This window comes from Diceros bicornis, chromosome 1 (genome assembly GCF_020826845.1).
Source record: "Diceros bicornis minor isolate mBicDic1 chromosome 1, mDicBic1.mat.cur, whole genome shotgun sequence".
Classification (NCBI taxonomy): domain Eukaryota; kingdom Metazoa; phylum Chordata; class Mammalia; order Perissodactyla; family Rhinocerotidae; genus Diceros; species Diceros bicornis.
This window is the reverse complement of record NC_080740.1, coordinates 60081501-60106954: the sequence shown is the minus strand read 5'-3', so window position 1 is coordinate 60106954 and position 25454 is coordinate 60081501. Positions and strand designations below refer to the sequence as shown.

General features: G+C 39.9%; 1 protein-coding gene across 4 annotated transcripts; it reads right to left on the bottom strand.

Moving 5' to 3' along the window:
• Positions 1-8351: 8351 nt before the first annotated feature.
• RNF14 (ring finger protein 14) lies at positions 8352-25280 on the bottom strand. Of its 4 annotated transcripts, none has more exons than XM_058542909.1 (9): positions 25246-25280; positions 22766-22941; positions 21147-21316; positions 19933-20084; positions 16587-17114; positions 15698-15926; positions 12449-12621; positions 11351-11481; positions 8352-9777 (listed from the first exon to the last, which is right to left on the bottom strand). In XM_058542909.1, the coding sequence occupies exons 3-9, from the start codon at positions 21298-21300 to the stop codon at positions 9741-9743; spliced, it is 1404 nt and encodes a 467-aa protein (XP_058398892.1). In that variant the 5' UTR covers positions 21301-21316; positions 22766-22941; positions 25246-25280; the 3' UTR covers positions 8352-9740. The 4 variants fall into 4 exon arrangements, with proteins under 4 accessions (XP_058398892.1, XP_058398882.1, XP_058398873.1 ...); XM_058542899.1 differs by having other exon boundaries at positions 25186-25272; XM_058542890.1 differs by lacking the exon at positions 25246-25280 and adding an exon at positions 24922-25178.
• Between the last annotated feature and the right edge of the window lie 174 nt (positions 25281-25454).

Here is a 25454-nt window from a genome sequence, read left to right as displayed (position 1 = left end):
TGTGTCATTTGTGGACTTCCACCCCCAAAGGTCAGACAGTGGCCTGGGCTGACAGTTATATATTTTGGGAATAGCTAGTGAGCAAAGCTTCACACTCCTCACAACGGCTCTGCAGGAGGTCATGATCGGAGCATCTGCTGATCTGTCTTCAGTCACCAGGGGGAAAAATAATCAAAATGTTTCATGAACATGAAGTGCCTGTGTGACAAATGGTAGGAATAAACAGATGAGCAACAAATTATTGTGTTCTGGCTGTACTTGGGATCCAAACGAGGATACAGCTATTAAACAGAATAAGGCAGATTTGTGACCAGGAGGGATATAAAAACTGCAAGGTATGGAAAATAGGTTTAGTTTTTTTGTTTTAGTTAAAAAAGTCAATATAATGGAACATCTTTGGTCAACGTAACCAAGTGAGGTACAAGTCTAAGTTGGAAGAAGGGTTAAATTTTTTAACAATTGTACTGATATAATTTACATACCTATAAAATCCACTTATTTTAAATATAAATTCAATGATTTTTTATTAAGTTTATGGAGTTGTACAAGTCCTCACCACAATCCATTTCTATCATCCCAAAAAGCTCCCTACTCCTACCCTAGTCCAGGTGATCACTGAGCTGCTACAGTTACCTTTTCTGGACATTTCATATAAATGGACTCATACAGCATGACATGTTTTGGGTCTGGCTTTCACTAAGCATAATGTTTCTGAGGTTCACCCATATAGCATGTAGCAATAGTTCATTCCTTTTTATTGCTGAAGAGTATTCCGTTGTATGGATATACCGCATTTTGTTTATCTGGTAAAGAAGGGATTAAATCTTAAGTAGGTAATGTTAGAAAAAACTTTTATTAGAATGAAATGAAAAAGGATTTAGTGACGACAGCTAAACTGGAGATGCCTGTGTGAACTCGGGACTTTAAAAAGATCTGTTTTTCCCAGGCCTGTGTTTCCCTGGTGGCCCAACAGCAGTGTTGTCCTGCTACAACCAGTTCTTAGGCAGATCAAGTGGGATGTACACTCCTGGACCAGATTGGGCCTCTGATACCACTCAGGGCTCCTTGGAGGGGAGCTAATTGTATGTTTTGGGGCAGGGATCACAGTGGGCCTGGAATATCTTGTTGCCAGAAAACAAGGGTGCTTTAAAAAATGTCTGAGGCAGTACTGAGAGGACAAAGGAGCCAGTTGAATGAGGCTCCCACTGGCAAGGTTGTGACAATTTGATCAACAAAGAAATATTAAAAACAGCCAAGTGGAACAAGTTGAATCTATAAAACCTCAAGTCTGATACTCAAAAAGGAAAAAGATTAAGTATACATGGAGTTGTATTTCAGGAAGAGTGGATGGAATGTGCTTAAAGTTTTATTACATTTAGTGAAAAGTGGCAGCATGTTGATGTAAATGGGTGTTACCTCTTCTATTAAAAGTAGAGATGTCTGTTTATAAAAGTAGAGATGGATACAAGATCCTGGGCCAGCATTCCTCCCAGATATATCTGCAGCTTACTTCCTTACTTCCTCAGGTCTCTGCTCAAATGCCATTTAGCAGAGAGATCTTTCCTGACCCTCCAATATAAAGCAGCAATCCTGATTTCCTATTCCCTTACCCTGCTCTGTTTTCTCAGAAACATTTACTGGCTGACATGTATTTTGTTTCCCACTAAATGTAAGTTTCATGAAGGCAGACTTTTATTTATTTTTTTTAAAGATTTTATTTATTTATTTTTTTCCCCCAAAGCCCCAGTAGATAGTTGTGTGTCATAGCTGCACATCCTTCTAGTTGCTGTATGTGGGACGTGGCCTCAGCGTGGCCGGAGAAGTGGTGTGTCGGTGCGCGCCCGGGATCTGAACCCGGGCTGCCAGCAGCGGAGCGCGCGCACTTAACTGCTAAGCCACGGGGCCGGCCCCAAGGCAGACTTTTAAATACTGCTCTATCCTGTCCCTATCATTGCCTTGATATCTAGAAGGCACTCATTATTTGTTGAACTATAAGCCTGATAGTTCCCCCCATGAGTAGTGATCATACACAATAACCAGGGGGAAATAACAGCATATGATAATGGATTAGCCAATTGGCCTACTGAGAAAAACTGACGTTGCAAAACTGATGCCTCTTTCCTGCGAACCAAAATCCTTACTGTGATGAGACGCTGGTGCAGCATGCATAAGTTTCCAATAAGATATATTGTGACAGAATACTGAGTTATGTAATAATAGGTAAGTAAAACAGAACACAGTAATTTGGACCTCAAGGGTGCCCTTAACACCAAATGGCAATCACACCATATTCCCCTAGTCTACTCAGTCTCCTCAAGGACTAACTGAAGGTCTCAAGCCTCCAGTCCCTCTTGCCCCAGCTTTTCTCTCAGCTGATGACCTTGAAAATAGAAGCAATCAGGAAGGAATTTTCACAAGCTCCCACTATCACACGTACCCACCTGCCAGCCCTGCCCTCATACTCTCTCTGCCTTCTTCCTGTTACCTGCTCCTTGGCCAGTTCCTCTGCTTGTGCACTAGATCCCATCTTCTCTTGCCTCCTTGAGGGCATTCTTCCAGCAAGACTCTCCTCTCTCATCTGTAGCATCAAATTTTCCTGGATCACTCCTATCAGCATACCAAACAAACTTTAAAAACAAAACTCGACCTCATCTTCCCCTTCCTGTAACAGCCTCATTCTCTGATCCCCTTCATAGCAAACTTTCTGAAGTCACCTATACTCTGGCTCTAATCTCTCTCCTCCATTCTCTTTCTTCTGGTATTCCCATTATGCATATGTTATACCGTTTGTAATTGTCTCACAGTTCTTGGATATTCTGTACCTTTTCATTTCTTTTTCTCTTTAAATGTCAGTTTGGGAAGCTTCTATTGATATACCTTCAAGCTCACTGATTCTTTCCTTAGCTGTGTTCAGTCTGCTGAAGAGCCCATCGAAAGCATTCATTTCTGTTAACAATGATTTTATTTCTAGCCTTTTTTTTTTGCTGAGGAAGATTCACCCCAAGCTAACACCTGTTGCCAGTCTTCCTCTGTTTTTTATGTGGGTCAAGACCACAGCACGGCCGGACAAGTGGTGTAGGTCTGCGTCCAGGAACTGAACCCAGGCCGCCCAAGTGGAGCGTGCTGAACTTAACCACTAGGCCACAGGGCTAGCCCCTTATTTCTAGCATTTTTTGATTCTTTCTTAAGAGTTTCCTTCTCTTGCTTACATTACCCATCTGTTTTTGCATGTCATCCACTTTTTCCATCAGAGACCTTAGCATATTAATCATAGTTATTTTAAATTCCCAGTGTGATAATCTAAAATCTCTGCCACATCTGAGCCTGGTTCTGATGCTTGCTTTGTCTCTTCACTTCCTGCCTTTTAGCATCCTTGTAATTTTTTATTGAAAGCCGGACTTGATGTATTGGATAACAGGAATTGAGGTAAACAGGCCCTTAGTATGAGGTTTTATGTTTACGTGGCTAGCAGCTAGGCTGTGTTTAACATCTGCTGTAAGTGTCAGAGGCTTCAATTCCCTTCAGTGTCCTTATTTTTGTCTCCTCGTCTTTGGGTTTCCCTAGAAACTCCTCCTTAAAATAGAGTTGGTGTTTTGCAGCTCTCTCAAGAGCTGTAATCCACTGTTAAAATCCTGGAGCCCTACTGATGGTATGGTATTAGGAAGAAGAGGCATTCTATAATCTTATGATTAAATCTGTTTTGTTTTTTGTTAGTAGGCTAGAGTCCCTGGGCTGAGACCTTCAGAAGCTTCTTAGCCTTTTTTTCCCCTCTTATGTGAGACAGGAAGGCTAGACCAGGGTCAAGCCATCCCATTGCCCTTCCCCTCTAGGTCAGAGAAGGCATCAGCCATGTAGTTTGCCCGAGGGCAAGCTCCTGCCATGGAAACAGAAAGCTCTAGGTGTGTTGCAAAATGGCTACTCTTCCCCTCTGCCTCACCTGAAGCACAAGGGGCTTTTTCTGCCATCTTCACTGTGAGAACCTGGGGGAACTCCTGGAGGTAAAACCCACGAAAGTGTGGGGCCCCTTAGACTAGCTCCCAGGTGTTTTTAACTCTCCAGCTGGTCCACACTAAGCCCCCAGCAACTCATTTAAATCCTGATTACTGGCTCTAGCAACTTCTGCTTTAGGTGAGCTGATCTGTATTTTCTACATTTTCCCGTCTCTCTAGTTTTTGTGGTGGTTTGCCCTGTGACCTCAATTCTCTGATGGATCTAGATGTAAGAAAAGCTGATTTTCAGTTTGTTCAGCTTTTTCTTGTAACGATGCCCCATTCTTTCTCACACGCCAGATTTTCACCTCACCTCCACCGAAACAGCACTTGTCAAAGTCACCAATGCCCTCTGCACTGATTGCTAATTCTTAGAGCTAATATTACTTGACCTATTTGCAGTATCTGACACAGCTGACCACTCCTTCCTTCAACTTAGGGAGGCTTCCAGGACATCACACTCTGCTGGGTTTCTTACCTTACTGGCCACTCTCTGTTTCCTTTCCTGGTTCCTCCTCATTGCCCTGACCTCTTAGCATTTGGAGCGCCCCGAGTCTCAGTCTTTGGACCTCTTCTCTCTATACAACACATTCCCTTGGTAATTTCATCCAGTCTCATGGCTTTAAATACCATCTATATGTTGACTCTTACATTTACTCCAGCCTGAATCTCTCCCTTAAACTCCAGACTGGAATATCCAACTGCCGACCTAACATCTCCACTGAGATGACTACGGGGCATCTCAAACTAAACTCTTATAACTAAGTTCTTAATCTGCACTCGCAAACCTGTGCTACCTGCAGGTTTCTCTATTTTAACTACTCAGACAAAAAGACGTAGAAATCAACTCTGATGCCTCACTTCTCACATTATACATCCAATCTCTCAGCAAGTCCTATTAGTTTTATCTTCAAGGTAAGTACAGAATCTAACCACTTCTCAAGATTCCAAGTGCTGGCACACTGGTCCAAGCCACCTGCACTTCTTACCTGAGTTACTGCAGTAGTCTCCTAACTGGTCTGTTTCTACCCTTGCTCACCCTGCTCCCCTAAAACATAAGTCAGACCCTATCACACTTCTGCTCCAAGCCCTCCACAGGCTACCATCTCAGAGTGGAAGCCAAAGTTCACATAAGGCCCTAGGCAGTCTGCAGCACCGCCCAACCCCATCCAGCTCCTACTATTCTCCCTTCCTTGGTCTGCTTCAGCCCTTACTGGCTACCACACTGTTCCTGGAGCCCCTAACATGCTCCTATCTCAAGGGCCATTGCCCTTGCTGTTCCCTCTACCTGGACTCTCTTCTCCCAGGTGTCCACAAGGTTCACTCCCACACTGCCAAGCCCCTGTTCAAGTGCTATCTTGATGAAGTCTTCTCCACTCTATAAAATTCCAACATCACTCTGCCTCCCCTAACTCTCTATTCCCTCTCCTAACCTCTCTCCATAGCACTTATCTTCTGATGAACCATATAATTTTCTTAGTGTCTATCTCCTTTCACCAGAATTTAAGTTCCACAAAGGCTGGGAGATTTATGTCTGTTTTATTCACTGCTACATTCTCAGCACCTAGATAAATGGTAAGGCGCATTGTGAAGTGCTCAATAAATATTTGTTAAATAAGTGAATGGATACTAGGAAATACAATAGGTTGCAAGAAATGGAATGGGATTGAGGGTTAAGACACACAATCACCTTTTAAATTTATATACATTTATGTTGTATTAATATTAGTTTTGTTCGTTTGTTGATTCAAGGAAGGGGGAAAAAAAAGAGAGCCAAGTAAGGAAAAGAAGTAACTGTGCTGACTTTGTACTTAGCAACTTTGGCATCAGAATTTAAAGTTTTAAATGTGCACAATCTTCTCCAAAGAATCCTCTGGCTCAGAAAAATATGGGAATACTTGGAGTGGTAAATGTTTAGGTGACCTGAGTGATTGAGCAAAGACTAGACTGTGGGTGCTGAAAGTCAATAACTATCATAAACATTTGTTAAGAACATCTTCAAAGCCAGCTTTCTGACCACAAACCCTCAGCCTGGTCTTGCTACCATCAGGAGTGACATTTTCTTACATAACAACTGGATGTCAACTACAGTGCAAGTACAGTTGTAAGTGGCCTCACAGTTTTGGTAACACTGCTGTTCTTGCCTTGCTAGTATCATTAGATACCATCCTACCTACCAATGTATATAACAGACTATAAGGAAACACAATGAGGAAAATTAAAATCCCAGAAATAAACCTGCTTCTGGAATAAACTACTACTGTCAACCATTTACTGAATTTTTATAACATGAGAAATGCCGCCATCTGCTGGTGATGCTTATGATAGAGTTAATACTTGATGGGAATCTCCAAAATTCCAGTCAAAATTTAAAAATTCCCTTTCAAAGCAGGCAGCCACATGAATGGCTTTATGATTATCATATATGATTAACTCTAATTTTCTCTTAACAAAAAAAATAAATAGTAAGTATATTAATAGATTTCTAATGTAAATTAGAACCCTCTACTACTAAAAATGACCTTGCTGACAATGCTGTAAGTCTGGGAAAATGGTGGCCAAGTCTTTTCTCTGTATTTAAAAAATAAATGGAAAAAATAAATAAATAAATGGGACAAGATGCACCTTAATTGACAAAGGCAGGCCCTTAGGTTAGTTCAGTCACAAGCTTAAAACAGTCACAAAATCTCTATTTAAAAAGTTATTTAGTAGCTTATTCTCATTTAGCAGTTCTAAACCCAAACATTTTATATAAAATCAAGAGACAGCCTCTTCAAACTACAGTTTTGGGCAGAATGAACTAGCAGTCTGCAAAGGGACCCTCTGCTCTGTTGTGCCTACCTAAAGGACCCGAGGTTCATGTCAATTTATGGCAAATTTCAGCCAACCTGTAAAAAAGGCCTTCATGAAATTAAGCTAGGTACAAAGTTCTTTGTTCTATCATATACTCTCTTGATACACCAATCTTCCACAAGTTCATTTATTTCACAGGGCATTTGGGGCGTTACCCCAATCTTTCATTTTACTCAGAGACAAAAGTACTCCACCCAAAACTATACCATCTTAAAATTAGTTCATAACTCATGCCTCAAAAATAAGCCTTTACTAGTCCTACTGTCTTTGTGAAAACTGAGGGGTGGAGATTTTGCACCGAAGGAACAACACTCAGATGAACAAACAAGTCTTTAAGACTAACACCTGTTGTGTTTTTTAAACTTATAAAGAGAGAAAACCCCTCCCATTTCTTTCATGAAACTGCATCAAGGCTTTTTTCCTACTTCCATTACATCATCAACATAATGTGCAACAGCCTGAAATAAAAGAATCTCTAGTAAATATCAACTAGCTCATGAACTAAAGAACTTCTAAATGGCTACTACTGAAACAATATGAATTGAACTCCTATTTAATCACAGAGCCACTCTTCTCAGGTGTGTACTATACAATTAATTGTTTTGACTTCCATTTCTTATCTTAAACTTACTCTTTTTTTTTTTTTTTGTGAGGAAGATCGGCCCTGAGCTAACATCTGCCAATCCTCCTCTTTTTTGCTGAGGAAGACTGGCCCTGGGCTAACATCCATGCCCATCTTCCTCCACTTTATATGGGACGCCGCCACAGCACGGCTTGCCAAGCGTGCCAAGCTTGCCGGGGCGACAGTGTGCGCCCGGGATCCGACCCAGCGAACCCCGGACCGCTGCAGCAGAGCGCACCCACTTAACTGCTTGCACCACCGGGCTGGCCCCTTAAACTTATTCTTTTTGTGTGTGTGTGAGGAAGATTAGCCCTGAGCTAACATCCGATGCCAATCCTCCTCTTTTTGCTGAGGAAGATTGGCCCTGAGCTAACATCCGATGCCAATCCTCCTCTTTTTGCTGAGGAAGATTGGCCCTGAGCTAACATCCGATGCCAATCCTCCTCTTTTTGCTGAGGAAGATTGGCCCTGGGCTAACATCCATGCCCATCTTCCGCTACTTTATATGGGACACAGCCACAGCATGGCTTGACAAGCGGTGTGTCGGTCCACACCCGGGATCCGAACCTGCGAACCCTGGCCGCCAAAGTGGGGCACGCAAACTTAACCATTACGCCACCGGGCCAGCCCCTCAACTTATTCTTTAAGTTAACTGTAGTTCTTATATAAAATGTGCTGAATGGAAGTCCATGAAACTATGTGGTTTAAACAAAATATGGGCCCTAAAACCTAAGTTCAGTTACGAGCCCAGGTAGAAGAGGAGGTGCTGTTCCATGCCTTTTTCCTGCTCACCTTAAGAATACGTGTTATACTCCAAATAAAGTTTTTATATGTGATCAGTTGCCTTGATGACAGAACACATAGCATATGCAGCAACTCTGCTCTAATTATAAGGCAATTTTTAAATTATTTTTATTTTTTAGATTAAGCATCCTCATTGACAATCCAGAAACAGTCCTTGTTGACTCTTTGGATATACACACATAAAATGGTTAAAAGTGATTCCCCAATTTTCAATGAAAAGGTAGGAAAGAACATGTTCACGGCTGCAGCTGAATTCCTCTGTCTTCTTTTTCAAAAAATCTTATTTTGCTACCAAGCCACTCACCAAACCATAAAAAAAAGACAATTTTTCAAAAAGCCAACAAAACCCAGAAACAGGGATCTAGGTATCAAGCCAAAATTATCCCCCAAAACAGCACTGTTGCAAAAAAGGGTAGGAAGCCAAATTTCCATAACTCATTAGAGAAGACATTTAAAAGGAATTCAGAAAGTTAGGACTGGAACTACAGTGGTATGGAATTCAAAAAACAGATAATTAAAGAAAGTTCAGCTTGTTCAGTTTGGGAATATATTAGGCTTTCTCCTATTCCAGCAGAGGAAACAAAAATATGAGCTGCTGGAGTTAATATTAAAATTGTTCTTACCAGTGGAAGATAGGGTGAGAGTAAAGGGAGAGAATATAGAACAAAAGGTAGCAAAGACAAGTCGTTTTGAATTTAGGCTAAACTGCCCAGGAAAGTTGAATAGGGCTGAAATTCTTCTGAACCAGTATCACTGAATTCTAAACTTGCTCAAAAACCAGTGGACTATACACCACTAATAAATATCAGGTGACCCACAGTGTTTGTGGTATTAACATTTAAAAAAAAATTATCTATAAATTTCTATTCTGAAAAGCAATAGATCAAAATGACACTGGGCCATCCAATCAGTTATAGGGTAAAAGGCTTCCTCCAAAAAAAACTTAGCAGAAATTTAGGTTGGAAGGAAGGTAACATGGAGTAAATGAGATCAGGCTCTCGGTACAATTTTAATAAGGCTTCTACCCACCTCAGTTGTAAGGAGTAGTACTGAGGGGGCTCCCACAGAATGTCTAAGAGGGATGCTTCTCAGAGATAAAAAGGTCTATAAGTTTAACCCTTGACTCCTCACCTAAAACTTGGGGAAGAAAATAAATATTTAATTTTTAACTATTCAGAGCTTTGGGCACACTGTAATATTTAATATTCTCTAGTTTTCATTTTCTAAACCTTTGGCTTATAATTTTCTCAATTATGTTACATTGAAAAATGTATGAATGGCCTTAATCAGTAGTACACCACATGAAAATACAAACATTGTTCTTTCATATCTCCTACACAGAGTACCATATCTCCCCAGTACTCTAAACATCCTGCAAAGTTAACTTTGTGTACTCGACAAAAGATTAGGGCAAACCATTCCACTTCCATATCTTGAGCAGTAGGAGTTAACTAGTCTTCAGTTTCATCTTCCTAAATATCTCCATTAACATCCACAACATGGAACAACCTGGAAGCATAAAATAAGGTACATTTTTATGCACTTGGAAGAAACTTAATATAATTTCTTTCCTTCTCTCAAAAATAGTTTCTGCACTCTTCTGATAACATCTTTGTATATCTTTTCCTCTCATTCCACTGAGGAGGGCTGAAATATGCGTCCCTCTGAACAAGCTGCCTTAAAGTTTATAAGAATAGCCCCTTTAGGATCCAGATAAACTCTCTAGGGCCAAGGATTAACAATAATGGGAAATGGGTATCACAGAACTGATACTCAAGGTATACAATATACAGAATAGGCCAAGACTGCGGAAGTCAGGCAATCTAGAAGAAATTGAACTCTTTCAAAACACTATAATTCTATTACGTGCGAATCACTCCATTCTATCTTCACCATCCTTGTACTCTCCATTGGTAGAATGTTTTATAGCTGCCAATTTGTTTCCCTTTCCTTATGTTATCTAAAATTTATAGTTTTCAACACTAGATTTCCAATGGTTCATGGGCAAAGCTTGTTTCTTCAATTTCTCTTATAGTTTGATAACACTGATGATTGTAGGTACTCTACAGATGCCATCAATTAACGCTGAAATTGGAGCTAATGGAGAACAGGATATTCACATTGTGCCAGGGAATCACCCCACAGATTACTTACTAATAACAAAAAAGAAAACTTACCTTTAAAATGGAACAAATGATAGAACTGAGCATTGTACTAATAGTGGGACAGTCTGACATTATGGTTCTAATGGGATACAATATAAAGTACCCATCACTCCTCATGAAGTATTCTTGTCAAAAATGTCACTCTAAATCTAGTCAAACTTCAGTCTAGACTTAACTTCTAGTTTACAGCAAATAGAGAGGATACAGAAACAAGTTAAAAGACACCACGGAGAAATAAAACTCTAGAAGGTAAGACGTTAAATAGGACAACTGGCCATGACTCTTCAAAAAGTCAACAATTTCCCTCAACATACAAAAAAAAGGTGGGCAAAAGAGACTAAAGAGACAAAACCAAATAAAATGAACTTGATTAGATTCTGATTCAATAAATCAGCTTTAAAAGATATTTTGGGGGATAATCGGGAAGTTTTAAATATATTTATTAGAGGATAATATGCCATTATCATTAAATTTTTAAAAGTGTTGTTATGTAGAAGAATTTTCTTGTCTTAGGAGATACATGCGGAAGTATTTAGAGATGAAGCATCATATCTCTAACTTAGGGTCAAGAAGTTCAGGAAAAAAGTTAGAAAACAAATAGAGCAAAATGTTATTAATTGTTCATTTTGATGGAAGGCATCCTACTAATCATAGTCTTATCCTTTCAACTCTTGTGTATGTTTGAAACTTTTCACTATAAAAAGTTGAGAAGGATAAAAAAAAGGAAATTTCCAGATAGTGTATTTTCATCATAAAACTCATTTTCAAGAAAATAATATGAGAATTCATATATGTGGGAAAATACATAAGGGAATTTTATAAACAAGCAAAGTACTTAAGCAAAACACTGGACTTTTGGTCTGCAAATCAAATACCAAAAACTGCTGCTGAGACCAGGGGATTACGTATATACGTACCGGTTAAAACACGGGGAAGCAGGATCATTGAAATGTTTATAAGGGCTTGCTCTGGAGAGAGAACTCATGCAAATCCAGCAGAAATACTGCATACAGCCAGTACATGTCATCTTGTTACATCCATCTAATTTCTGATGGGAAAGATAGAAAGAGTAAAATATCAATGGTGTAAAGCAAAAGAGAAATGCACATGCCAAAAGATTCAGTACAACATTCTCCCTTTTCTCACGCAGGGTTGAGATAAACAAGTAACACACTGATAACTATTAAATGCTTACTCTTTTGCATTACAAGTAAAATACAGAGAATATTTAGCAAGTGTTCCTACAACTAGATACTTTTGCAAAATCTCTTTTGATAAAGAGTAGATACAAACCAAACATGTATAAGTGGAACATTTAGTTAGATTAATATTAAAATATTTGGATTTAATATGCGTGATTTTAAACTTTTTACATAAATCTAAGTAAATTTGGTATCAAGTCCTCCACTCTATCATGGGGCTGAAGCATGTCAGAAGTGGTTAAAGAAAATACCAGTTTCCTTAATGGAGTAACTGGGGACTCACCACCAGGTTCAGTTCAGATATAATGGATTGAAACAGCAGAATCAAATGCAAAGATATATTTCCATTTTAAAACATACTAAGATTCTGTCAAGAAGCAATAAATTTATCTGTTTATTTTGGCTCAGATTAATGGGAAAATGTCTCCATTTCCTAAGTGTATACTTGTTAAACAGATGTGTTAATTCCAGGATAAACAGTCCTGAGGAGTCAGGCTTAACTTTTTTTTATCATGCAGATGAGTTAAGAGTTGATTGTAACTCTAGAATGGCCTCCTCATAACCATTCAATTTTGAGGTGGATTATATAACATAAGAACAATTGTTACTGTATGAAAGCACTCTGAAAAGAGAAGTCTACATACATTTAAGGTCAATAGCAATCTTTAGTAGTGAATTTGCATTTTCAAGTAAGAAGGTTTAATAAATACCAAAATGAGTTTTCTTAATTAGTCATAAAATTAATAGGCTTCTTGAGGCAATCGTAACATGCTTGCAAGTCTGTCTGCCTCCAAGTCTGCCCCAAACCTTTACCTCTATGGGAGTCCCACAACACGGGCAGCTCTTTGAGTTCTTGTCTAGCCACTCCTTACTTTCCATCTCTTCCAGTGCCTTCTGAATCACCCTCTTACCATACCTCTGTTCCAAAAATCTTTTAGTGTCCTCATCCGCTTGAAGGTACTCATTTTGTAAATCTATTAATTTCTCTGGAAAACGAAATGGAAAATTAACTTTTACACAACTTTGCAATGCTGACTAAAAACCATTAAAAATGGCCATAACCTTTGACTACTCAATAATGCTATTCCTGGGACTTTATCATAAGGAAATAATCCAAAGTAAAGTTATATGCATGGAGATGCATATAACAAAGGCAAACAAATTAAATGTCCAAGAGAATAATTATGTTGAAAGAGCCATTTAATGACATAATATTCAGCTATTAAAAACTTATAAATAGGATGGCTACAACTAAATTAAAATACTCATTATAGAATCCAGTAAAAGCATATTTAGGTTATAACTAGGTAAAAATTACACATGCACAGATGACAACAGAAAGGAATCCTCCAACTAGAAAAGTTGGACTTGCTAAAGGTGGTAGAATAATAAGTTATCCTTTTCCTTTGATTTTGACTTATTAATGTTGATATGTTTGTGTAACTAGTAGTATGCAGTTAAAAACTGACTTATCTAAGACACAAAGGTTGAAACAGACACAGATTTTCCACTAAGTCAGCATCATTCACCATTTGGTAGTAACAAGGCCTATCAAATAAAACAAAAGCACCTTTGGCTTAAGGGCAAAGATGAACTGTTCAATTCTGCATATTAAAAAAAGCCAGTGAGGGGCCGCCTGGTGGCATAGCAGTTAAGTTCGTGCGCTCTGCTTCAGCAGCCCGGGGTTCGCAAGTTCGGATCCTGGGCACGGACCTTCTCACTGCTCATCAAGCCAGGATGAGGTGGCGTCCCACATAAAGGAACTGGAAAGACCTACAACTAGGATATACAACTACGTACCGGGCCTTTGGGGAGAAAAAAAGAAAAAGAGGAAGACTGGCAACAAATGTTAGCTCAGGGCGAATCTTCCTCAAAAAAAAAAAAAAAAGCCAGTAAATAAAATTTACCACCCATAGGTATTGAAAAGTGCCTCCAGTCAACTGTTCCGCTTGATACTCTTCAATCTGACTGTTATTGTTCTATCACTTAACTCAAATGGAACAGGCAGCCATTCCCAAAGGCTTTACTTATAGACAAAAGGCTTTTGTTCACATTTTATCACCTTAATTTTTCAACACAATTAATTAGAGACCTCTCTCAACAATGTTCTAGTTATTTTATTAGTTTACCTTCCTCATATTATTTAGAAGTCTGTCTCCCTTTTTATGCAGTGGACATCTTCTGAGGGAGAATCCTATCTGCACTCCTTCCTTCACTGCTGAATCCTTTCTCTTCATCGGGCATTCCCATGCTCCATCATCTCTACTTAGGTGTAGCAGATATGTATCTTTTTATCCTGTCATTTTTTTGTGTGTGTGAGGAAGATTAGCCCTGAGCTAATCTGTTGCCAATCCTCTTTTTGCTAAGGAAGACTGGCCCTGGGCTAACATCCGTGCCCATCTTCCTCTACTTTATATGTGGGACGCCTGCCACAGCATGGTTTGATAAGTAGTGCATAGGTCCGCACCTGGGACCCGAACCTGCGAACCCGGGCCACCGAAGCGGAGCATGCGAACTTAACCACCACACAACCAGACCGGCCCCATGCTGTCATTTTTATACCTCTAATAATCAAAGCATTTTTGTGTTCTTAGACATCTTAAGGAAAAAGATTATTGCTCTAATGTTCTCAAAACAATAAAATCGTTAGTATTTCATATATTTTACATGGTAATACCTAATATATACAGATATACAGATATAGGTAAACATATATATAGGAGAGATTCCTTAATTTTTCTGAAGCCCCCCAAGTCTATCTTAGATTTCTTCTACAAACGCTGTGAAACACCTGAAACGTACTTCAGTCTCTCAATGATAAGGTTACAGAAGTCTAAAGTAAAGGCTTCTGTTATACTCTGGTGAGTTCTCCATCCCATCTGCCTGTATTTACTACAAGATTCTGCTCTAGGCAGCTGGAAATATCTACTCATTCTCCTCTCAGGGTACTTTCTTGGAGACAATGACACTGCTAACAGTAGCAATTAATAACTACAGTAATAATGGTGTTAATAATTACAATTTTGCATTTTATGTGTATTAACTTGTTGTTCTCAAACTATCTATGGTGAACGACCAGTTTTTATTCCCCACTCTGTCCAGGACCAATACGTTTGCAAAATAGAAAAATGAAAGTAAAAAGACAAAAAATATAAGCCTGAATTTTTATTAGATTTGACTGACAAAAACTTACTTCGTGAAATCGCTATAAAGGTTTCTAACCCTGACTCTCAATTTCTACATTAATCTTGTCACAGACCAGGATAACAACTGTAACAACTTTGAGTAGCATTCCAATAGTTCATTTCATCCTTACAATAACCCTATGAAGTAGCGATTATCGCATCCCTACTAGTCTGAGAAAAACTAAGCCACGGAAGTCCAGTTAAATTGATGTCGAGGGCCTGATTTCTCAATCCTTATCTAGATGGGGAATGGCAAACAGGTTTCACCTCCTGTGCCTACTTCAACAGACGGTGGCTTTCTGAAGCATTATGTTGAGGAAGATTCTGAGGCCTCCGTGAGCTCAATGATAAAGCCCTTGATGACTGATCAGACATATGTGCCATGAAACAAGAGTGACAGCTTAGATGCTCTGCATTTGCCAACTGGGATCTACGTTATTCCACGTTCATAGGTAGACATTACCTTGCCATTCCTTCCCTGGAATGTTCCCCCCTGATATCTGCATGGCTTGTTTCCTTACTTCTTCAAGTCTTTACTCAAACCACTTTGCCAGTGAGGCCTCCTCTGGTTCCCCTAAGTAAAATCGCAAGCCCTTTCCGCCTTCAGAACATTTCAGATCCTGTCTCTGCTTTATTTTTTTTCCTCCTTAAGCACTTAGCACCATCTGATATCCTTATTTATTTTGTTTGCCTGTCTCCCCCATTAAAATATAAGTTCCATGAGGGCATTTGGCTACTACTATATCCCCAGAGCCTAGGACAGTAACTGACACAAAAATATCTGTTGAATGAACACTTCCAAATTGAACGATTGAGGTGATAAGTTTTTGCAGGGGGGGATAAGGAAGACAGTATTGAATTCACAGTTACAACGTACCTGCAGTCACCTTACATGGAGAGACCCCATGGTAGGTCAGTCTGCACAAGGTACAGAAGGCAAAATTGCAGCTGGAGCAGATACCCATGGTGCAGCCAGGCTCCTGCATCACAGGCAACTGGCAGCATGGGCGGGGGCAGTACACCACATCTGCCATCAGGTCCAAGGTGGACTGGAGGAGAAGGCGGTCATAACGGGCAAATAACTCTGCTTCCACTAGCTCTTTGACCTGGAGGGAAATATAAAACACATAAGTTTGACAAATCCCCAACCAGTTCTGATCCTGAAGCGATCCTTAGAATGCTGGTAGAAACCAGATGTACATGAATTAAAACCCTCTGTCTCACTTCAAAATCAAACCAAGTATGCCAAGTCTCCATCTTAACTGAGATGGTGGTTACATGGGTCTACACATTTGCCAAAATCAAGCAAACTGAACACTTTAAATGGGTACATTCATGCCTTAATAAAACTGATTTTTTAAAAAAAACCAAACCAAGCAGGCTGTCCTTGTGTTAAAGTCTATAAATGATTTTGTTAACCATTCCAAGGATCATCCCTTCAGATCCCAACCTCACACAAAGACAGGCTAGTGATTCCCCAAGGTTGATGGGATCCTAGCAGATATATAAAGTAAATCACCAGAATTACTTTATAGTTAGTTTTCTAACACTCATCCCTGCTGAGGACCACCCACTCCAAGGCCAGCAAAGGAAGTATTTACATTTGCTTAAACAGTAAAGTAAGACCATGGCATTCTTGATGGATACAGTGAAACAGCTTGTTGGCTGGTTCCAAGGCCTCAGAGTGCCCTATCAAGGAAGATCCTGACATGGCTCCCTTTGTGAAAGAGAATTAGGAGGCAGCTGTCAGCAAAGTAAAGGGTTACCTGACCAGGAGTGGCCACTGAAGGACACTTGGGTTCTGGGCAGTTGAGGCATTGAACTTGGCCATCTCTGATCTGGATTTCAAAGTAGTCCTTCAGACAGGCTTTGCAGTACACATGCCTGCACTCCAAAAAGTACATGCATTCACTACCCAGCTTCTCACAGAAACATATATTGCACAGGAACAATTTACTATTAAAGCATTTTATCTGCTGAGCTTGATCAAAGTCCAAGATTTCCTGGATCAGACTTGACAATGATTCCACATCCTGCACAGCTCTCTCATCCACAACTTCCTCTTGATCTAAATCAGATCCAGCAGCTCCTCCAAAATCTAGCTCTGTGTTGGGAGAGGCTTGAGCTGTCCTTCTCTGCACTTTTTTCTGAGAACCCATCTTGAGCTCAAAAGGAGAGACAATATTCAGGTATGCTAGGGTCTCTTCCTTAAGAAACTGCATCCAGGCAAACAGGACCACGCTGCCACGGTGTTCTTCCCACAGGTTGTCTAAGTGTTTGCAGAGAGCAGATAGCTAGGAAAAAACACATGAGGATGCTGGTGAGTTTGGAAAGATGATGATGCGGTGAACTCTTGATTCCTCTTGAAATCTTTTTAACTTGTAAGTTAGGCCATTACACTTCCTAACAAAATGTTTTACTGCTGTGATAAACTGTGGGGCAAAAAAGCACCAATATTCTTATCAGAGCACTTCTTAAACTATTCAGCAACACCAGCCACAGCAGAACACAAAGTCAGAAGCTAAGAGAAGTACCATGAAAACAAGAGAAATGGCAAGACTCCACAAGATGCAGAACTAGGTTTACATGTGAGCTACTGAAATGGAGGATTCTTTCTGTTCTTTATTTGTTCTTTGTTTCAGTATTGCTATATATCTCATGTAGGAGAAAGGGACCTAGTTCTAAAATGAACTATTTCTGTTCCTTTGGAGTTCTAACTCTGTAGGTACCCTGCAATAATGCTTAGAAAGAGAACAGTTAAAAAATACCATCCAAATTTTAAAATTAATTCTAACTTTCAGTCCTATCAAAAAGCCAATTCATGGGAAAGAATCACTAACAGAATCCAACCTCAGAGTCCTTATTATTCACATTTAGAAGCTGGGCTTAACAAGCAATCTGGGCTTAGACCAGATCCTGGTCAATGGAGACAGGCTGACATTGAATCTGGTCATGATTACAAACCTTCAACGTGGTTTGGCAGCCACAGGGAAAGCTCATATTTCCTAAGCTAAGCAACCAAAGTTTAAACTATTGCAACTTTTCCTCCTTAAAAGTGGTCTGTTCAATTTGAAAGACAAATATAAGAAGATTTTCCACTAGAAATGTAAAATATTTGTAAGTAGAGCTCAGGAATTATAAGCAGCTTTTCTTTTTAGGTAAATATAAAAAATAAGCCTTCCAGAGGCCAACAAATTTTGTAAATTTTAAATAAGTGAAAAAAGACCACCTTTTCTGCCCCTTGCTCTGCATAGTACTGTTCACTAAATCCTACATGGACACAAACTTAAACACTTATTGTGTTAAACAGTTCAAGACTGGACACCTTTTTCACACTTGCATGAATATGCTGATAAGATCAACCATGCTTCTGAGAAACCTGCTGAAATCTGTAAAATGTAATAAATACTAAAATGGAAGTTCTGAGTGCTGTTTGAGCCATGAAGTCCAATGAAAAAGTCATTCTCCTCCCTCTTTTCTTCTCCAGCCCCTTTTCAAAAGAGGCAGCTGGGATGCACATAAATGTGAGCGAAGGGGAAAGAGAAAGAGGAAAAGAGCAAGAGAGAGACTGTGTATGTATATATATTGGGGGAGAAATAATGGAAAATACTAGAAAACTAAACCCACTTCCCTTCTATCTACCAATCCCAATTCAGTGAAAGACAGGTCCATGTAGCAACTTTATCATCAACAGGTGAAATTCATAATGCCAAGGACTCAGGGCCCAGCAACAAACGAGAATTGAACCAAGAAGGAACATAAAAGACCAATTAAAATGTCAATTATATGTACACAAATTTATTTGATAAAGAATCCTACTGTAATTTCACAAATGATGAAATGTAACACATAAAATAATAAACACCTCTCCTCTCCTCATACCCCCCAAAAGCTAGCAGTAAGTAGATGCTATTTGCCTGGAATCTGAAACTGCAACCACACACCCAGTTAATCCGTCTTTGTTTTGTGCATGTATGTGTGTGTTTGCACATATCCATGGACATAAAGTATCAACAGCTCTCTGGAGAAAGGGGACTATAAATATCTAAATAATTCAGGCAACTCTCGATGATCTAAATGTCAAGCAGCCTTGATAATTTTGGGCAAATAATGCACTATCTTGTATGTCTTGCCTCTGGCACAGATATTAGAATGTAAGGTAATATTCCTTTTTACTCTACTTGTATTATCCTCTTTTAAAGTTTAATTTTGTTTTTAAATCATAAGCTCAATTTTACAAAAGCACTCTCATCTAAATTACTGGACTGGGGGAGGAGAATGAAAACTACATGATCAAAAAGGAAAAACTGACAAGCTGTTCCTTGAGGTCAAGTAACTGACAGCTTTTGTCTTAATATACATCAGCCTATCAATCTTCATCATGACTTCCTGGAAAGCAGCTACTATTGATCCATTATCTATTGCAGAATAATAATTTATATTCAAGTTATATTTATGTCTCAATCAAGAGTTGAGGTTGTTACTAGAAAAGAATATATAACTCGGAGGAAATGACGGTTTATAATATAAGGTCTCAAGCTTTCATGAGATATCTACAAGAATCACACATATTTCTATTGTGTGCATTTATATCTGTGTAAGACCAGTCAACAGTTACTGTTATTAACATATACAGATCTTTAAAAATAAAAGCACTTATTATGTTTACTTAAAAATTGTATTTTACTTAGGAAATTATTATAACCACATTAGCTCAATTTTAGTCCTCCTAATTACAATTAAATCTTTCACTTGAGGAATGGATAAGAAACTAAGGAAAAAAAAGTAATACCAACATCTAAGAAAAATGAGGACGACCCTATAGTCTCCATTATAATACAGATTAAATGGGAAAATGGTAAGAAACAATATACTTGATTAAAAATTACTCCTACTGCAATTCATAATGATTAATCATTCTAATTATTGCCATTCCTTTCTAAAACACATTTTCAATTCATTAACATTAGGATTCATGAAGGGAAAAAAATTACAAAATCAAAGCAATTTGTTCTTCATGCACTGAATTCAAGATCACCAAGCTAGTCTTCAATTAAAGATGATTTTTTAAGTTTTTAAAAATGGATAGGAGAAATTAGTTTCGGGTCTAACCTGAGTTGGTGACAGCCATTTGCCACTAAGTGTGAATGAAGGTGGGGAGGAGGATGGATAATCTGGTGGCAGTTCAAAGTTCAGCACAAGTGGAGGCAGAAAGCAAATGGTGTATTCAAAGCCACTATTCGGGAGACACTCATTTGAATTGCCTGAACCAAAAACAAAGATGAGAAAGGATCAGCTGGTCAACACTTGAGTGTCCATTACTGTTGAGCAGTGCTCAAGAGAGACTTAATGCTTTAGTTGAGGGGATAAAAACCCTCCCCCAAAGCCCTTTCTATTCTCTAATTTTAATTTTGTAGCCACCAGCTTAAAAAAAATCTTGTAAGCCTTTGAAAAATCTACTAAGCACCATGAAATTTATAATGAAGATACACAACTTACCTTTGTATACACTTTTGAGTACAATTCCTAACACTAATGAGCAAGTAATACACAATGTTTTCTGTTGTTGTTGTTTTATAGTAGATGATTAAAGACACAATCCAGAGAAAAGGATGTTTATTTCTATCAAAGTGCCATGACCTACTTAGACCAGTATGTGCCAACTACCCATGAATCATAGCTGGGAGAATCTGTGTCAACACAATGATCTCAGGATTGAGGGCAAGATACAACACACAACACTTTCAAAATCAAAGTTTCATTTTAAATGATCACACTTACTTTCCTTACTCAATGCCTTTATAGCAGAAACATTTTGAGAAAGTGTGCATCAGTCTTCTGTGAACATTTGTATCAAAAGTGGCAGTTTTTTGTTTTTTTCTGAAGGAAAAGGTCACAGAGTAACAGCACGTTATGTGTTTGTGGTAGCTGAAATGATTCTGGAAACCAAATACTATTAACAACCACCACGGTACTTGAAAGCTTTCCAAGTGTTTTCACATATATTATTTCGTTTTCTCTTTTATTATCCCTATTTAATAGCCAATGACTCATGGCTAATGAACTGCTAGTTAGAAGACGATTAGGATGCATGAAATATGCAGGATAATATCCAAATTCAGTGGTCAAAAAGCCAAATCATACTGAAAACTGTTTATCCCCCAGTCCAATTTTCAATTAAAACAGAAACATGCATTAAATCTGTAATACTACCATCTATCACTAATGCATATAAACACAAGATGACAAATAATTTAGCATACACTAAGAAATTGAGAATAACCTTTATTTAGAAAAATCTGTTTAAGAGAATATTATTAACTAACCGCTCACAAATATCTTGAAATTTTGTGGCAAGTCCAAATAGATCCTGGTTTCTCCACCTTGGACAGATTCTGCTTTTCTAAATTCATCTCCATCATAAATACTCGCCAGGGCCAGCAATTCATCCTCCTGAGCTTCTCGGTCTTCTGACGACATTTAACTTTCTGAGGAGCTGAAGACAATCATTTCAATCAGTTAAGAACAGAAAAGGCACAGTTTGGAAAAGTCTAGTGGCACCAAAAAAGAAAAAAATTTTTCCTCACAAACAACTACAAAGGATTAATCAATATTCTCACTTTTCTGCTAAACTAAAAATGACAGGCATATCTAATATTACAGTAGCTTTGCAATAGTAACAGCTTTTTCAAAAAGGATGGTTGTGGTGCTTCTAATTGCTGACTTGAGCAGTTAGGTATAGCTGTTTAGGGGAAAAAAAGCAAAATTAAAAACATTTTTTAAAAACAGGACAAATCACATATTACTTTGACTTGCCCACTAAACCTAGCAAAGTGCCTTGCCCACAAAAGGAGTGAAAGTATATTTGATACACTTCTTAAAAACAAATGAATTTTAAAAATCCACAGGAATCTCTAGGGCAGGTTTTCTCTACCTCAGCACTACTGACATTTTGGAACAAACAATTCTTTGTTGTGGGAGGCTGTCTTGTGCATTTTAGTATATGTAACAGCATCCCTGGCTTCAACCTACTAGATGCCAATAGGGTATCTTTCCCTCAAGAGTTGTGACAATCAATAATATCTCCAGACATAGCCAAATCTCCCCTCCCTCATGGGGTGGAGGTGGGGGGACATAAAATTGCTCCCCATTGAGAACACCCTGTTCTAGAGAATGTTACAGGGACAGATACTATTTAAGACAGTTAGACTACGGAGGAAGCAGCAAAATAACATTAAATTTTTGAAATACCACCGGATTTTATCAAATCAATTTTAAGATTTACCGTTATTTTGGGGAATGCTAAGAATAAAAATATGCTACAATTAAAGTGTGAATCAATGCTTTTTTTTTTTTTTTGGTGAGGAAGATTGTCCCTGAGCTAATATCTGTGCCAATCCTCCTCTATTTTGTATGTAGGACACTGCCACAGCATGGCTTGATGAGAGGTGTGTATGTCCGTGCCTGGGATCTGAACCCGTGAACCCCAGGCCACCAAAGCAGAGCATGGGAACTTAACCACTACGCCACGGGGCTGGCCCTGAATCAGTGCTTTTTAATCACAGCAACTGAAAGATGCACTGTAATTTCAGATAATTTAAATATGGAAAAAATATGTAATGAGAATCTATAAAAAATTACTTTAATAAAACAACAACAAAAAATTACCACTCTGTCAATTAAAATATTGGGCTATAATTGCACTTGCAAATATGCTCCCACTTGACTAAAATATTTTTTTTAATTGAAATGTGTAAAATTGAAAAGTTAGGACACAGTTTTTCACATTATAAAAGGTGACACTACAAAATTTAGACAAATTCATTTAAAATGATTCCATTTTCAAAAAACAATTTTTGTCAGCAGATGATAATGGTTCAGCTTAAGCTGCATCCCTATCCCAAATAGAACACAGTGACAGGTTCTATTCGAGGTCAGTTAGTACCTGTTAATAACAACTAGAAGAAAAGGATATTAACACTGTAGTCTGTATTTCAGTTCAGAATTTGGAATTCATGGAAATCCCATTTATTCTCCAGGCGGTGGAGATGAGATTGCTGAAGGTGGATAAGAGGCCAAGATGTGGAACTCATACTAGATATACTATAGAAATCTTGCCATCTGCAGAAAAAAAATACAAAAGATGGTGTTAGGACCCTCTCCAAATTTAAATTCTGAATTTCCATTATCACACTTAAACACATCCTAACACACAGTCAATGCTAATCTACAGCTGCATATTACTGTCCTAGGACAGCCCAACTGAGCCACGTGGTTATAGAGGCATCTGCAGGTCCCCAGCAATGAGAGGCCTTCTTATCTGACTGCCTTCAGCCCTGGGAGGAGCTTAGGAGGAACACCAAGCTCATATGAGAGGACAGCACACTGTGCCCCAAAACAAACATCATCTTGGGTTGTTTTTTTCCTCCTTTCCTCTTCTGCTTCTTCTACTCCTTCATTTCCTATCCCCCTCCAGTTTTCCCTCTCGCCTATTAGCAGTATACTTCAAAACAAAACAAAACAACAAAAGCACTTGCACAACACACACACAAACTTTTAAGTTCTATTCTAAAGGCTTTAGAGGCAGGCTTCTTCACTGGGAGTGAGGGGGATGGGGTGGGTGGTCCATAGATGGGTTATGGAGAATCCTATGAACACCCTGAAATTGTATGCAAAAATATTATGTGAAACCATAATTTTTAAACCAGATTCCCAGATGTGTGACTCCCAAATGAGCTAAGAATGAAATACAGACTCAATTTACATTTATTGAGCACCTACTATGTACTGTATTTAGGTCCTTTCACATTACCTTATTTAATCTTAACAATCTTACCAGGCATAGTACATGGTGATAACACAAGCTTTTTGTTTCTTCCTGTTTAAACATTCATAAGTGGGGTGAGAGATGAATTTATAAAGTTTCTGGAGGTTAGTGTTCTCCATCTTGTCTGCACATTAGAATCACCTGAGGAGCTGCTTTTTAAAATTTCAATACCCAGGCTGTACTTTAGAGCAATGAAATCAAGCATCAGCACCTATCCAAGCTCTCCAGGTGATTCTAAAGCACCGCCAGGATTGACAAGCTCTACTCCAGCAGTGTTTCCCGTCAACAGCTCCTCATGCCCTACCCCACCAGACCCCAGCTTCTGAAGCTGCCACTGGGTCCCAACCCCTTAATTCATGATGCTGACCTACATTTCCTTCTGATTCTATCCACTCAGCCTTCAAGACCCACCTCCAAAGCCCCTATTCCTTGTAGAAATTTCCAATTAGACCTCGTTTTTCTCTAAACATCCCACAAACTTTTTTACTGTAACTTTCCTATGACATTCACATCCCACCTCGCATTACAGTAGTTTAAGAACTTGTACTTCCTCTCCTTCCAGACTACATTAGTTCCTTAAGGGCGAGGATCAAGTCTTTTGCATCTGTGTATTGTTCTCAGCATCTAGCACTGCCTTGCATTAGACACTGGAAAAAATGAGAACTTATTTCTAATTTTTGGGGTGAGATGCAGTGTGCTGAAATGGGGGACCAGAATTACAAGGTTCAGTTGCTGCTCTGCTACATCCCACTAGAAGCAGGAGACGTCGGTCGTCACAATAACAGCACGAACAGTAACAGTGAGCTCTTACCGTGTGTCAGGCATTGTGCTAAGCCCTTTAAATGCATTAACTCCTGTTCGAGTCCCACAACCCCAGGAAGCAAGTCGTATTACTACTTCCATGACACCGATGAGAAATGACAATTTAACTCCCTTTCTGGCCCAAGGTCACCCAGCTAATATTTAACTAAAGCTGGATTCAGACCACCCTGTTTCTTCATCTGTAACACAGGAACTAGAATAAACCCGGCGCCATTGGACGAGAGATATTAAGTTTAATATCAGTTCTGGCAAACCGGAAACCGCTACCCGAGTGAGGGAAGCCCCTCCTCCGCCGGGTCTCCCTCCGGCCTGGGAAAAATCCTACTCATGCCCCCAAGGCACACCCTTCGGACTTCAGCCTCGGAGTCAGCCGTGGCTTCGGGATCCGCACTGCCGCCGGTGTCTCCACTGCTCGCCACCCCGCGGGCCGAGTCGTTGTTTGTGCGACTCACCTACAACCGGGGGGCAGGCCCAAGCCTCGCAACCTGCCCGGCGCTGGGACAGAGGGCGCTGTGCGGCCGCGAGGGGCGGCCCCGGGCGTCCCGAAGGAGCAGGGCCTGGACCTTCTCCTTCCTCCTCCGAGCGCCCCGGCGGACCTCGGCCGGGCCGGGCTGGGGGCTCCCCGTCCCGGGTTTGGGGAGCTGAGGCCCACGGAGCAGTCCCGGCCCGGCCGCCCTTCTCTGCCTCGAGCGCCCGGAGCGCGGTCCCCACCGTACCTTCCGGCCACTAGGCCGTGCCGGGCCCGAAAGTTCCGCCCTTGCCCCAGGTTCCCTCACCGCCACTCTGGCCCAGCCTGCAGACACCCGGCTCCACCTGCGCGCCGCCTCTTCCGCCTTCGGAGCTGTCAGCTGAACGGGGCGGATCGGAGGGCTCTGCGCAGCCGCCGTGACCGCCCCCGTCCCTTGGTCGCCCCCTGCTGGCCGAGGCGGCGCCGCGGGCGCGACCACCGTCACCCCCACCGCTGCCTGCATGTCTTAGTATGCCT

What these genes read in the sequence shown, in the direction of transcription:
- RNF14 (XM_058542909.1), bottom strand. Translation starts at nt 21,300, where the DNA reads ATGTCGTCAGAAGACCGAGAAGCTCAGGAGGATGAATTGCTGGCCCTG. An exon ending in GTTGTGGGACTCCCATAGAG is followed by an intron (nt 11,482 to 12,448) that starts GTAAAGGTTTGG and finishes CTTTCCCATCAG; the next exon opens with AAATTAGATGGATGTAACAA. An exon ending in GCTTCCCCGTGTTTTAACCG is followed by an intron (nt 9,778 to 11,350) that starts GTACGTATATAC and finishes TTATGCTTCCAG; the next exon opens with GTTGTTCCATGTTGTGGATG.